Source organism: Xiphophorus hellerii, chromosome 12, assembly GCF_003331165.1.
Source record: "Xiphophorus hellerii strain 12219 chromosome 12, Xiphophorus_hellerii-4.1, whole genome shotgun sequence".
In the NCBI taxonomy this organism is placed as follows: domain Eukaryota; kingdom Metazoa; phylum Chordata; class Actinopteri; order Cyprinodontiformes; family Poeciliidae; genus Xiphophorus; species Xiphophorus hellerii.
In genome coordinates, this window is record NC_045683.1 from 15653072 (window position 1) to 15668882 (window position 15811).

Genomic DNA, 15811 nt, shown 5'->3' on the forward strand with positions numbered 1-15811 from the left:
TTTGTTCAACATAAAAATTGAATTTATTTGATAAACATTTTGTTAAAAACTGTTGACATTGGCAGAGGTTTGACGATTAGTCTTTGGGAATGTTCTTAGTTTTCACATGCTGCCGTTGGTTTCAGGGTAAAAATAAAAATTCATCCTAATCATCACTAATGAATGTTTGAAATGTCACTACTCTGAATCTACGATTTTCAAATTTGGACTAAAACAACTTTTATAACATTCCATTTTATTTGTGAAAATCATCTGGTTTACCAGAGAATTTAAAACTTGTCCTCATTTACATCTGTGTAAACAGCGCAGGCTGATCGAAACGTGAAGTTACTTTCAAGGCAAAATTCTCAGATTCTCCTTCATTTCCTCGCTTTCTCCAGCCTGACCCCTAGCGGCCATTTGAGGACCTGCCATTTAAAAAGTGGCGCCGAGTCTCTTTCTCCGTCCTCCTGCACCTCACTGTGGCTGTGGGGAGAAAGTCTGCTCCTCTGTGTCTCATCAGATGAAGTTAGGCATTAAAGTTATGTCTTTAACACACAACTTACGTCTTGCTGGATCTATGCCGTCACTACACGGCAGCACGCTGAGCTCTCCACGCAGTGGTGGAGCAGGTGAAAGTCTGGTGCCTGTGAAGGCTCACTTCCCATTTATCCTCTTCTATTTGTGGCCAGTGCCACGCCCTCCTGACTGGACAGGAAAAAGTTCAGCAGCCATCTCTCTGGTCCAGACCAACCGCTGCACTTTGTCCTCAAGGACCTCAAAGAAGACGCTCCTCCATGAGAAGGATTTTCTAATGAATCCGCTGATCATACACACAGCTGGGAGAATAAGAACATTTCTCAACTGATAAAACCATTTTTTGTATGATTAATTTTATAAAGGATCAAATTCATTCCTTCTGATGATGCTCGACTCTCCCTCCCGCTAGAAGCTGTGAGCCGTGTGAGCTTTTTCCCCCTCCCCACCTCATTCAAAGACTCCAAAACTTCTTCTTCTTCTTTTTTTTTTTTTCTTTCCTCCCCCTAATTTGATCGCAGACGGTTCACCACCATAGGGGCCTGCGTCTCAGTGTTGGGGAGGATGGCTGGGTGTTGTGTGTCGGCGGAGGACCGGGAGACCAAGAGGATCAACGACGCGATAGAGGAGCAGCTGCGGAGGGACAAGAAGGATTCCCGCAGGGAGCTGAAGCTGCTGCTGTTAGGTGAGCATCACCCAGCTGAGAGCCCGGGGCCCCGACCAGAGAGGCGCAGACAGAAAATACTTACAGATCAGGAAGGAAAAATAATAATAAAATAATCAGGGTTTAATCTGCAGCGGTTTGAAAATTACACCAAACTGAATCTGTTTCATTTTGCAGGCTGTAAAAATTCAGTCCAATAAAGTTTTAAAACATTGTTGACAACTTTCCTATTTAAGTGGATTTATTAAAACTCCCCCGTGGGTGTGACGGTCGGTGATTTATAACAGTTTTTTTTTTTTTATTATTTACCATTACCTCACGGCTTCCTCACCGACCGCACCTGCACACGCAGATTTTCATGGAAAGTTGGGTTAAAGAAACCAACACACGAAAAACACAATTAAGCTGCTTTTAGAAATGAGCTTAATTGGATTAACTATATCAGTTTATCAGACCTTAAAGCTTTCATCAAATCCAACGTCAGTTTTAAGATGATCAGTGGGTTAATAGGTTAATATACAGTATGTAGCCATAAAATGATTGGGGTCAGGTTAACTCCATTCTGGTTCTGCCGTATTTTTCTACTGCTTAAAACACTCGCGGATCTGCGTAATTACTGTGTCAAAGATTTACGCACCATTTTTTATATATATCCTTAATGGAGAAGACGTATAGACTGAGAGAAAGGTCTATTATTTCAGAATGAATAAATAAATAACACGTTTTAAGCTTCTACTAGGTCGGGTCTGCGTGTTGGGAGAATTTTTGGTTTTGTTCAGGAAGGAAGTGGAGAAACGTGGGATGAGCTGTTATCTTTTCCTGGAGTGAACTTAGCTAGAAAGCCAATGGCCAACTAAGAAAATAGTTCAGGCCAAGGAGTAGTCAGTTTATACAAATAATTTCGTATTAATATTATCACCTGAGAAAATATATTTGTGGTTGGGATTCAATGTAATTTACTGGAAATGTTTGCAAATATGTCTTTATGAGATGCATCCAGTTATAATAACTGTAAGAGTTTCATAAACAATGCACATACATTTCATTTGGTTATATTTTAGTATTTCTAAAAGTACATTTGGTAAGTTTAACAATTGGCTAAAAGATAAAAAACTTCAACTGATTTAGAATATCGACTCATTCTGCTTAGAAAATTTGAAAGTAATAAGTTGTATCATTATGCTCATCTGATTTATTCTCCCATAATTAAAAGAAATTAATTTTGTGCATAAGGAATTAGATCTAAAATGCATCGACCTGTAGTAACTAGGTATTGTAAGAAACATTTTTTTTAATGATCATCACATATTGACATTTGTGCCGGTTATTGGCAACGCCTGACTCAGTTAGTTTTGCTACATAGCTTTGCTTTAGGATTAGCCATCGCTAAGCTAAACAGTACAGAAAACAAATGAGAATAGCAGATGGTAAAAATCAACATTGTCAGTTAAATTCTACTTAAAATGTCTATATTTAGCAAAATAGTAGTATTGCTAAGATTTAACTCATCTGAAATTTAAAAAAAGATCTTACATTTAATACCTTCCTAAAATTCGGTGACCTGTCCTAAAATGTGAAGAACAAAAAGAAAGTAATTGGATGTGTGATTAATTTCTAAAATGTCATTGAAATAATTATAAACTTTCGAAATTTTTCCCAACACGGTTAGCAACTTCCACTTGCTAGCTTGCATTAGCCGTCGATAAAACAGCTAAACAAGTTTTTACAGATTTTATAATATTTTCAGTCACATTACAACTCAGGAAATTTGAGCCATTTAATGAATTAAATGGCTAACATTTAATACCGTCCCAAATTCATTTTTATAGTGCAGCTGGTGATCAGACTACTTCTAATTAGTGCACACTACTCTCTTTGTCCACTTCTGACTTTCCCACGTCTTATCACAGTGTTTGTTCTTTTGCACCGTTGGAAGCAGCCCGATAGTCACAGAGACAACAGGCTCGTTGCATCAGTTTCGCTGCATTTTACTGCAGCGGTGTGGGAGAGGCTGAGGGCCACCACAACCCTGCCGACGCCTCGCTCTATGCTGCGCAACGGAGCCATAACTAGCTGCTGCGGGCGCGCCTCATGCAAAACTCATGCAAATCCCACCACGGAGCAGAACACGAGCCACAAGTTAGCACCCACTGTTCGTTGGGAAAGGGTCAAACTCTTAAAGCAGAGAGGTGCCCTGGGCAGCTGAACAACAAATGATTAGACATCATAATATTTCAGATTTAAGGCAGCCTAAAAATCCCCTCTGTGTTTTACTGACAGGCGCTTAATAAGAAACCTAATGGAGTCAGACAAGCTATGTGAGGAACAGGAAGAACAGCTTTCAGGAAAAAAATATAAAAACATATTTCTAGGCCACTTTTCAGGTTAGATATTTAGTAAAAATAAAAACCAATGACCAATTATGACTGTGATAAAAAAAACAAAAACAATGTTTTCACCATCTGAAGTCGTTGCTTTGGACATTGAACACAGATGCTAAGTTGTCCGAACTGTTGAGCATCTTGCCTGCAGTTTCACTCATTAAGCTGGTCACTGACTCAGAGCTCTCAGTGGGTTTCATTAAGGTGGTCACAGGCCTGTAGAGAGCACGAGCGGAGTGAAGCAGAACAAAAACAACACAATCATCTATGAAGTAGTTTATTTCAGTGGCCTTGTATCTGAAAAAGCCACAGGTTGAGCTCCAGCCCAGATTCTGAGCAAATGCAAAGAAAACGGCGATAAAAGAGCAAATCTTACAAAAATGAAATTCAACAGAAAAATGTACGTAGTCTTTCATGAAGAATGTGGTATTCAATAAATAATTTAAAAATCATTATTAAACATTAACTATCTAAATGTAGATTTTTATTTTTTTTAGACTCTAGTGTCCTTTATTGAACATCAAATAGACAGGAAATAGGAAGGAAAGAGAAATAGAAAGAGAACAGGAAGACATGCAGCAAATCGCTGGACCCTGGAATCAAACCCAGGACGACGGCATCAAGGACCATAGTGTCTACCAGCTGAGCGACCCAGCACACTTTATGCTTTGATTTAATCATGAAAGACACATTTTAATTCAAAATCTCATTTACAAGATGACTGCAGCTCAAGACAGAACTGAATAAAAAAAAAATAACTACAGAACATCAAAGGTCACAAAAACTAGGACAATACTCTAAATTAAATCAACTGCATATATGAAACTGTGAAATTACATAATCAATCAAAACACTTCAATAAATGAAAATTAAATAACCAGTTACAACATTTCTTTCTTTTCTCTTTTTTATGTTCTCTGTGAAAACTGAAAATGTAGCATCTCTAATTTGAAAATTTGTAATTTCATTAATGATTTTTAAAACTATCGGCATTAGTTAAGCAGATAAATTTAAATACTCACTTCAAGATAGCAGAAAACAAAAACAAAAATTAAAAAAAGTGATGAATCAACACAAAAACTGGGGGCGTGAACCGCAGCAGGGTTTTAAATGTCTGTTTCATCCCTGTACTTCAACAAGGCCTCGGCCCAGTGAGCCGCCTGGACTTCTGCTGCCAGAAGTCCAGCTGCACAACAGATATTTTGTCAGACGAATTTATGTAAATCATACATCAGGGGATGTTTTTGTTCTTGGAGCACAGCACAGCTTGGACTGTGGAAAAATCAGTTTGTTGTACTGACTTCTTCTTTTGCATCCTGCATTTGCCTGAAAATCCCACCTGACTGGCGAGTTTCATTTGCACAAAACATAGCAGGCACGGTGTAGCCATCCCAGTAGTACGTAGTTCTTATCTCTGGTATGTTAATGCCACTCATTCACACTGACTGTGCTTCCCTGTCGAGGAAGTGTGTGCAGCTGTGAGGCTGCGGCACATCGGCAGATGTGGACAAGTCCTTTTTTACTCACAAGGAAACTATGTCAAGCAGGCATACACACACACGCCCACACACCCCTGCATGCACTAAAAACACAAACAAGCACAGCTACAATTCAGCTTAAATATTGTATTACACTTTAAATTATTCATCACGTATTTTAGCTTTACTACACGTTCTGTCTCACTGAGGGGGTTTCCTATCTGTTACTCATACCGGTGTTTTCCACTTAAACTTGCATAGAACCACAACGATCAAAAACAACAGAGAGGTCCAACACACAAAACGCACCAGCCTCGTTCAACTTTAATTTGCAGGGAAAATGGGTTCTGAGGAAAAGTTTCTCTTTAGAAAAGTTGAAGAGTTTCAAAATGTCAAACGTTTCTGTTAGTCGCTTTACTACTTTGCGGGACAAAATATGAACCTGTTGCTTCATAAATACAATAAGCAAAATAATAATAATAATGCTGATGGTCATCCATTAAGCCTTATAAGTCTGCAAGTAGGTCCAGTTAAAAAAGAACAGGCGATCAACAAGGGCAGTTGTTCAGTAAATGATACCTGAGTGAGCACCTCCTTAGGCCAAAAAAAAAATTATATTTTGTAACATGAAACCGGGCTCAGTTTGATTGACACTGTCAAACATGTCAATCAAACTGGATTTTCAGTCAAAATCCAGAAAATTCCCTCAGTTATGGTGTGGATGTCAATGCTGTGAAGCACAGTGATAACCTGCTCCTTCGGATGTCATCAGCAAGCCGGCTGCATTTACTCAACACACCGACTGCACACGCTAAAAGTAAAATAAAAAACGAATTCAGGTTGTAGCTGAGATTTCTTTTCTTTTTTTTTTTTTTGCTCGTATGCCCTTTTCTTCTATTGCCACCCATGTTTCCCACATCAAACCCACAATGGCAATTAGTTTAGTCCTCATTTAGTGCTGAAAATATTTACCTAAACTAACACTGCCTTTAGTCTGGTCCTCTTACTTTGACTGGACACAAAAGAACATCCCAGTTTTTGTGGCTTTTGGCTCAATCTGGATCTGATGTTTGATTCCAAAAGTCCAACCAATGTTGAGAGCAAACACATGAAAAACAAATGTGCAATAACTTCAAAATCATTTAAACATTTACCATTGTGAGCACTTTGGAAATAATGCATGTAATTGTTTTCCCATTATTATTGTGTTTACCTGAAAGATTCAAATTTAGACCTCAGGAGGTAATAGATTTTAACAATGTGCATTTATTCCACTATTGTGCAGAATGTGTCCAGTGCTCTTTGTGATGATGAGCAGCTTGTGCGATGTTTCTCTTTCTGCTCACCGATGTAGAGATTTCATTGTTTAGCTGCTTTGTTTGGTTTCTTAAAATCACTGAAAATGTGTGAAAATGTAAATTTAGTAAGTCTACCAAAGACTTAGACAAAATAACTTATATATTGCCTCTTTTGTGAATAAGAATCTCATTTTATCATGCACAAAGTCTGTTTTTATTTTATTTTTATGTTGTCCCGGAAACCCGGTATCAGTCATCACTTACCAGTCATTTTCCCAGGATAGAAACAGCATTTAGTTGATATTTCTGAACATAGAACCTTGATAAAAATCTGTCTGTTGGTTCTTGGTTAAGAATGAATATTACAGCATTTTCTACTCCAATCTAGGAAACAACTAGCAGACACTGGGTGATTAAAGTTTATCTCTTAGCACATCTAGGTAGCTCAATATTTTTTCTGCAAGACTTCCAAGCCTAAACTCTTCAGAGGTGATAAAATAACATTTTAAGTACCAGAACAAGTGAAAATATAATCTCCTGGTTCAAGTGGGCCTTAAAGAGTTTGTTTAGTTTTCTGATCTGACCAAACTCTCATGAGCTCACACTGTTGGCAGCCTGAGTCCTGGTCCACTTAAACACCAGACTGATGAAGAAGCAGAAAAGAGGAGGCCTCGGGTTTTTCAGGTGTTGAGGATATTTTGATGAAATCTCTGACTAAGCTGCACAGAAAAGCTGAATTTCCTAGCAGGCAATGAGGTTTGTGTACTTGTGAACACGAGGAGTGTCCTCTTGCTCTCTGCTGGTGGAAACATTCACTTATTGCATCTGTGAAGGCTTTTATCAGCCTGATCCACCTTTGCCTTGAATCACAAACCTTGCTGGAGGTTATTCCATTTATCTGCTCAACTCTCAGATTTCTGTACTATTTCTTAATTAAAATGCAAATACGTTTTTTCAGGCTGTGTAATCCTTTTATAATGTTTTGTTGTGTTTTGAGAGAATAAACCAGTAGGCTTGGCGATTAGAAAACAGCCTACTGGTTAAAAGATAAATAATTTAAAATCTAAATCTGGCTGGGGCAAGAATAATTTTGGGCTTAAGCAGTTATCTGTTTTGAAGGTTTTTATTTTTTTTTAATCAGCCTAAATGTGGAAGTTATTTGTAAATCAAGCCATTTTTTAAAAAAATTTACATTTTACTCAGCATCAATCTTTATTAATTTTATTTTTTTTTACAAAATAATCTTGTCACATTCCTCAGTTATTCAGGTGACCACCTGGAGCAGAGTTTACAAAGTTTGTTTCATCCTGAATTGCGTATCTAGCGCAGCAGCAGCATCTGAATTTGCCTCCTTTTCTGCCTCGCCTCCAGGAAACTTGACTTGTAAACAAGGTACATTCAAATGCAGAAGATTTGGCTGAAGTTTGTATGCTGAGAAGAAAAGAGTGGACTTTTCCTAACGCCATGCAAAGCAGAACACGAGATGTGGAAACTTCTGGAACCGAAACTCAGTTTGCAGTTTTCAACTTTAAATTTATTTGATTGGTGACGAGTATCCACTAGATCTAAATACAAATATTAGAACAAATTAAAATTTGTAAGCAGTTGTAGACTTTGTTTGAAAACTTTGTGAATCTGCAGATGGCAAGTCATCTGATGAAGCGTTTTAATATTCAGGGTGTATTGATCCAAAGTCAGAAGTGACACCAGCTGCCTGAAACCATGGCGTCCGCATTCGAAGCAAGCTATCAAACTGACTTTGTCATTGGTTACAAAAGCTGAGTGTGAGTGGTCAATGCAGGATAAATGATTTGACTGTACTTAAAACATTTCACTTTTCAGCGGTATTAGAGTTTATGAGGATCGTGTCTAACTAAAATAACCAGTTCGACCTGTTATGAAAACGTAGTGGTGTTTTCCCACAACCTAAGCAAAAAAAACTCTTTAGAGACAGAAGACGGCTGAGGTCGTCTGGTATTAAGTAATCACTTGAAAGCATTCTTACTTGGGATTCAAATCATCTGCAAGTTGGATGACGCAAGTCGACTACAACTTCCTGCACCCAAATATTAGCAGACTGGTGCCTTTTTGGCAGTCAAATCTGCATTCAAATTGTTACGTTTGCCTGTAGATTCCTGCAGGGACAAGTTAGTAGTCAAACGTTGTCATAGAACTAACTTGTTTACCTGTTTTTTTATTATTATTTATTTACTTTAATCTGGCACTAGGTAACAAGATGTTCAGAAACGCAGTGAGTGACAAGCGTTTTGTTATAACTGCAGGGAGACTGTAGAGTGGCTGTGTGTGTGGAGCAGCAGAGAAATGTGGGTCAGCTGCTCTACTTGAAGTATTTACATGTTCTTTCCTCTTCATTTCAGAGGGAAATGTTCTTCTTTATGCTCCCCTGAATGAACCCTACAGCTTATCTGTGACACTTAAGATAGAAATTTCTCAAATGTATGAAAACATTAGGACACACAGGGCCGGGCTTAGAAGGATGAGGGCCCCTGGGCTGGAACCAATCTGTCCAGGGCTGTCTGAAAACTAAGAAAAGGAAACCTCTGGGCAACAATCCCCTCAAACCTCACAGCTGAAAACGGGGAGACGGTCAATCATTTCGCAGATTGATGTCAAGAGATTGGTAAATAGCTACAAAAGGTTTCCCTAAAGTAATTTCACCGGCTGTTCAGGCGTAGGGTGTCTTGATTGTTGTTGTTTAAAAAATTATTTTTTTTACTATATCTTTTGCTTCTTAAATTCGGTTCAATCACTTTACGTTCCTAAAGTGAACATTGAAAATATTTTTTTGAAATAAGTGCTGCCTTATCTTCTGTCTCCTTGCCATCATACTAATATTTAACTCCAACCAGAGATTCAATATGGAATCTGACTGGGCCGCTTGAAAACATTAAGATTTCTTCCAGCCTGAAGAAATATGTTGGGAAAATTAAAGACAAAAACATCCAGTGTTTTGTTTTCTGTAAGCCAAGAACAATTTACAATTTACAATTCCTGTCGCATGTTTTGATTGGGATTAGACTCTGCTGAGTTCCCAATTATTTCTTGGAAATAAAATCTATTATAAGATTTATGAGCACTCTCACTATTTAAACAAACTGTCACTACCCTGAAAATAATACTTCCTTACAGTTTTTAAAAATCTCTCTAACAACATCTAAGCTCTCTTTTACTGTGAGCTCACAAAACCTTTGCCTCTCATTTCTCATGTTTTTCCCTCATATTTTCAAGGATATGAATGAGCTCAGTCTGAACCATCATATCTTAAAATCACATGAATAATACTCTTAGATTTACTAAAATAATCCATCCATCCATTTTCTAACACCCTTGTCCCTTGAAGGGATCTGGAGGGTTGCTGGTGCCTATCTCCAGCTAATGTTCCAGCCGAGAGGCGGGGTCACCCTGGACAGGTCGCCAGTCTGTCGCAGGGCAACACAAAGACAGACGGGACAAACAACCATGCACACACACACTCACAGGGAGAATTTAGAGAGACCAATTAACCTGACAGTCATGTTTTTGGACTGTGGGAGGAAGCTGGAGTACCCGGAGAGAACCCACACATGCACAGGGAGAACATGCAAACTCCGTGCAGAAAGACCCCGGGCCAGGAATCGAACCCAGGACCTTCTTGCTGCAAGGCAACAGTGCTACCAACTGTGTCACTGTGCAGCCCCTACTAAAATAATATTTCCACAAAAACATTTTAGCACATGTTGTTGGCAATACTTGACACATAGGCGCCGGAACAGGGGGGGCCAGGGGGCCATTGCTGTACGCACAGTGTGCACCTTCAGATTTTCCTTTAAGAAAAACAGAAGGGAATAATTTTTGATTTTTTATTTTATTATCTAACCCTCTTTACTATTAACAACATTTAGGAGAAAAAAAGATCTATTGTGTCAAAACATCTTGTACGTAGCGAGTCTGTACGAGTCCGAGTCTGTGTGAGTCCGCACTCCAAAGCCTAAATGTTATTGTTTACGTTTATTTGGCGGCTTGGCAGTTTTTCACTGTAAGCTAAAAATGAATGAGCAGAGTTTGAATCCTCCTGTAGTTCTAAGAGCGGTCGATTGGATCCAGCCAGAGCTTTTTACTGTGTGCTTTTTTCTCCAAACTGGAGTCTACTTTTTTCCAGACTCCAGTTTGGAAAATGGATTAAAGTCCATTCCGCCATCTAAAGCTGTCTTCTGTTCCCCACTGACAACTTGACATTTTTTTCTGATTATTTCCCACCAAATCTTTATGAATAGCAAACAATCATCAAATCTAGCCAGACCGCAGCGCATGGTAGATCCAAAACCGTTGTCCTCCAGATAAGGCATGTTTACTCTTTACTTCGGGACAAATTGCGACAAACCCATTGAATTGATTGACAGGTGCCATCATATCAATTGAACAAGTGCGCGCGCCTGACAATCAAAGTGCATAACAGAGGTGACAAAACACCCCATGGCCCCCCACCTCAAAAATGAATCCGGTGACGCTGACCTGACACCTTGATAAACTGCTTAATTATTGAAGACATGGACAATAAAAAAGGACAATTTTCATTATATTATGATATTTTACAAATTAACTTACTGAACGTTTTACCTTTTGTAATTGAATTCAACATTTTAGTAAATAAAAGAGGCAATTTTCTAAAACTGGAGGCCAAACATTGAGAAAATTAGGAGTTTTCTAAGGTTTGGAGCCCATATCTCAGTTTCTAAATGCAAACATTCAATAAACGTAGCAAAATAAAACAAATCGTCGAATGTCTCCTCTGTCTCTGAACAGGCACGGGTGAGAGTGGAAAGAGCACCTTCATCAAACAGATGAGGATCATCCATGGAGGGGGGTACACAGACGAGGACAAGAGGAGTTACGCCAAGCTGGTCTTCCAGAACATCTACACATCAATGCAGACCATGATCCGAGCCATGGGGCCGCTCGGCATATCCTTTTCTGATCCGCAGAACCAGGTGGGTTAGAAACCAGTCTGAATAAAAAAAACCCATATATTATACATATAAATCCATCATAAGTCAATTATTCCTCCTCTTTGTTGCAGAACAATGCAAACTCAGTCCTGGAGGTAGAGGTGGACAAGGTGGAGGAGTTGGATCAGAACCTTGTTGTTGCTATCAGGAACCTGTGGAAAGACGCTGGAATCCAGGACTGCTACGACCGGCGCAGGGAGTACCAGCTGTCCGACTCCACCAAATAGTGAGACTTTCACCTTGCAGTTGCTTACAGCACATGAAGCTAACCCAAGTACTCAGCAGAGGAGACAATGGCGGCTGTTATGTTTCTGCAAATTTCATGTATGAATTCAGGACAGGAAACACCAAGCTTTGCTAGGCTACTTAGATATTTTTTGTCGCACTTTGGCTCTTTTGACCTCTCCCAGTGCAAACTAGAAACAACCAATCAGAGCCAGGAGGAGGGTCTTAGTGCTGTCAATTGCCCCTCCATGTGGCACAGCTCATCCCCTCTCATGACCCTCCCCTTATCTCTGCTAAGCTATAGCTAGCAGAGCTTGTTATAAATGCTGAAGCTAGTCAGCATAGCCACCAATGATGGCACTCTAAACAGTTTTCCTGTAATAGTGAGTTGTTTCTCCACCATTAGCATATTTGGCAGCGAGTACACAAGGCTGATTAACAACATTAATTAACATTAATTCATGTTAGTATGAAAAAATCCGTATGTGTCTTTCTATATAATGTATGTAAACTTTTGGTTTCAACTGCACTTTCCAGAGGCCTGACTTTAGTCCTAAAAATATCAGATTTTGATTGGTCTATTGTAATAATTTTCTGAGATACAGAATTTTGGGTTTTCATAAAAACGCAAAAGATAACAGCTTGAAATATTTTTATTTCATGTGTCATGAATCCCTGTGAAATGACTGGTAATAAATATTGTACTTTTATGCAGCTTTCTGATTTTTAAAGATATATTAGCAGCAACATAAAAAAATGTTAATTCAGAGAACTGAAAAAAAAAAAATCCTATAGAATATCTCTTGATTTTTTGCTTTCCTAAAATTTTGACTCATAATTCTAATTCTGCCATGGCAGCATGCCAAAATTAAATTATTGAATCTCTATTATTGGTTTTGGTGCACTCACCCTGAAATAATCACATGTTGGATCTTTACAAAATAAAGGATGGATCTCTGCTGCTTTATTCACACCACATAACTGAGTCATGTTTGTTCCCATGTTTTTAAAATATACAGAGGAGCTTTAAATAGAACATAGAAGGCATGTTCCATTTAAATGTTAATAATTCCTGGCCATGCAGATGAGCTCCCACTCATAGTGGAACAGAAATTATTCCTAGTAAAACTGAACTCTGAATTGACCAGAGTTGAAAAGAGAAAAGCTCTGTTTTTTTTTTTAGTGGGTTTTTATTTTCAGAAATGCAAATCATATGTTAACTAAAATGTGCCCCATTTCCACTTCTGTAATGCAACAAAGCTGTTGTCTGTTGATTCTGCCAGAAGTTTCCATATTAAGAGCTTCATGCTTGCTTTGTATCAGTGCCCTGTTTGGGTTTCTGGCTTTTAAAAACCCCACTCTGGTTCTTTTTAACTCAACCGCTCATAATGTCATTGCTGTAAATAATTTCAGCTATCTCACCGACTTGGATCGGATTTCCCAGCCTTCCTACCTGCCAGACCTCCAGGACATCCTCAGAGTCCGAGTGCCAACAACAGGAATAATTGAGTATCCCTTTGACATGGAGAACGTCATTTTTAGGTAATGTCATGTACAAGATCCCTCTCCACTGTTGGCCGTCGCCGTGTGTACTCATTGTGGCTGATTTTCTGGCAGGATGGTGGATGTTGGAGGTCAGAGGTCGGAGAGGAGAAAGTGGATTCACTGCTTTGAAAACGTCACCTCCATCATTTTCCTGGTGGCGCTTAGTGAGTACGACCAGGTCTTGGCAGAGTGCGACAACGAGGTGAGACTCGTACCTGAGGCAAACATGTTTATGGAACTTTTTTTTTCTTTTCTGCTGAGTTTAGTCCTGCAGCTCAAAACTGTTACACAACCAAAGTAAAAAAAACCCCTGATATGTTTGAATGCTAAACTTGAACATCAATGCATGAGAAATAAGAGTGAACAATGTCTCCATTTCAAGTTTTAGTTCAAGAAGTCAAGATTTGCATGTTCATTTGTCAAGTGAGGAGAACGTTAAGAGAAATGTTGGTGACTATTAGTTTGGAGATTTAACAAACTGGCATCGTACAGGCAGAATTAAAAGCGCTGTCGTGAGCCCAGTCTGCCTCTAATTTCAAACACTGCAATAATGTCAGTGCTCAGGTTCCACCCATCCTGGTAACTTTGGTGCCCAAAAACTGTCAGAAAACACTCACGTTCCTTCCGACAGTGTCACTAAAATAGCCTACCTTTTATTAGCTAGCCAGATCGGTGCAAGTTTCATCCCTCTCTCATTATCCACCTTGTTCAAAACAGTTTTCTACTGCTGTCAGCTCAAACTCAGTTTCCAGTTAGTTTCTACCAACATGTAATCCTAAAGTAAGCTAAAGCTAATGCTACACATGTACGGTTGGAAGAACGTTGACACACTACAGTGACAGCTGGATCAAATGTTTGTTTTTTTTCCTTATTTGGCTCAGACATGAAGAAAATCATAGTTTTTGATGACAAAAAAGAAAAGCACAATAAAAAAAGAACTTCCTTACTTTACATTAGCTTAACTTTATGCTTAGAAACGACAGCTGTGATCACGTTGATGGTCTGGCTGTTGACTCACTGTTTGAGCCATCAGCAAAGCCACTCAATCAACTCTGTTGGATTCTTACCTCTCAGTCTGTATTTGTCTTTTTCTTAAACTAAAGATAAAAATTTTCCCTACTTCTGGTGCAAACTGTGCTTCCAACAGAGGGTTAGGGTCAGAGTATGGTTTTTGCTTTACATGTTTACTGCCGCTGAACTCCTGCAGAGAAGATGTCTGTTGTTTCCAGAGGGTACAATAACAAATGCTACATCATCCATTTAAGGAAAAAAAATATCCAGTTCAGAGGGTGTATGTGTGTTTTGGTGTTTTATTAATGACCTGCATTAAAAACCAGCGACAAAGCATATTTAGGTTTCATTGTAATGTCTTATGCCTTCTGATGTCATGTCCCCTTTGAAATGTGAGTTTAAAATGTATGTTCACTGTGGCACCTTCCTTAGAACCGCATGGAGGAGAGCAAAGCCCTGTTCAAAACCATCATCACCTACCCCTGGTTCGAGAAGTCTTCTGTCATTCTTTTCCTCAACAAGACCGACATCCTCAAGGAGAAGATCATATACTCTCACTTAGTCACCTACTTCCCTGAATTCACAGGTCAGATTTATTATTCACTCATCATTAAATCCAGTGTGACAGCTTGGCTAGTAGATGGCATGAATCAATGCTAGCATTTGAGTCAGGAAAGTACATCTAAATTGAAGGAACTTGTGTTTTCAGAACCACATTATGCTTCAACTCATAGTTAAGGGTGTTTTTTATTAACCGGTACCTCGTCTCTCCTTTGCAGGGCCTCAGCAGGATCCAGCAGCAGCTCAAGAATTCATCCTCAAGATGTACCAAGAACAAAATCCCAACAAAGACAAGAAGCTGTACTCCCACTTCACCTGCGCCACCGACACCGAAAACATCCGCTTTGTCTTTGTGGCCGTGAAAGACACCATCCTCACAGCCAATCTGAAGGACTTCAACCTGGTGTAGCTACCACTAAAGGAAATGCCATGCAACCGTTTACCCATATCTCACGTAAAAGATTTTCTGGATCAAATATTATCCCAAAAGCACAAGATCCAATTTAGCTGAACAGCTGGAACCCACGAGGCATAAACAATGATTTGTGTAGGATATTCTGCCTAAACCGTAACTTTGTATAGATGAAGTTTATCTTTTCTTTTCGGGTCTGCTGTAAAGGCTACTTTAAAGCTGTAGTAAGAATACGAATGCTAGAGAGGTAACTCACCGACTTACCCGATGTGTGAATAATATTCTTTAAAAATATAAATCAAAATGATATAAGAGGCCTTAACTAATATATCTCCATTTAGAGCTTCTTTAGGCACAGATTTTGCTGCAAGTGGCTAACGTACTCAGAACGTTTATCTTTTTTAGGTGTACATAGTCTGAGATGTACTTATAGACGCTGACCCTGTTTATTTAAGTAGCAATGAAAATATTATTTGTTGATGCTGTTGTAAAAACTGAGAAGTAGAAACATGTTCCTGGTACTATAGATTAATAAAGGTGGCACTGAAATTTAAGAAGGTAACTGGTGAATATTTTTTTATTTCTCTGTGAAAACAGCATGAAAAAAAAACATTCAGACAACCCTCTCAAAAAATAAAACAACAACAACAAAAAAAGAAATCAAAAGAGGGAGAACAAAAGTAAGAATGGCGTCTTGGTATGACAGCAGGAAAC

At 38.9% G+C, this 15811-nt stretch overlaps 1 protein-coding gene across 1 annotated transcript; it reads left to right on the forward strand.

Moving 5' to 3' along the window:
- Positions 1-737: 737 nt before the first annotated feature.
- LOC116729421 (guanine nucleotide-binding protein subunit alpha-14-like) lies at positions 738-15659 on the forward strand. The gene is made up of 7 exons (XM_032577935.1): positions 738-1201; positions 11141-11325; positions 11415-11569; positions 12982-13110; positions 13186-13315; positions 14557-14710; positions 14904-15659. The coding sequence occupies exons 1-7, from the start codon at positions 1081-1083 to the stop codon at positions 15092-15094; spliced, it is 1065 nt and encodes a 354-aa protein (XP_032433826.1). The 5' UTR covers positions 738-1080; the 3' UTR covers positions 15095-15659.
- The last annotated feature ends 152 nt before the right edge of the window (positions 15660-15811 follow it).

Coding starts and splice junctions, on each gene's coding strand:
- LOC116729421 (XM_032577935.1), top strand. CDS start 1,081: ATGGCTGGGTGTTGTGTGTCGGCGGAGGACCGGGAGACCAAGAGGATC. Junction 11,570..12,981: donor CTGTCCGACTCCACCAAATA/GTGAGACTTTCA, acceptor AAATAATTTCAG/CTATCTCACCGACTTGGATC. Junction 14,711..14,903: donor CTACTTCCCTGAATTCACAG/GTCAGATTTATT, acceptor TCTCCTTTGCAG/GGCCTCAGCAGGATCCAGCA.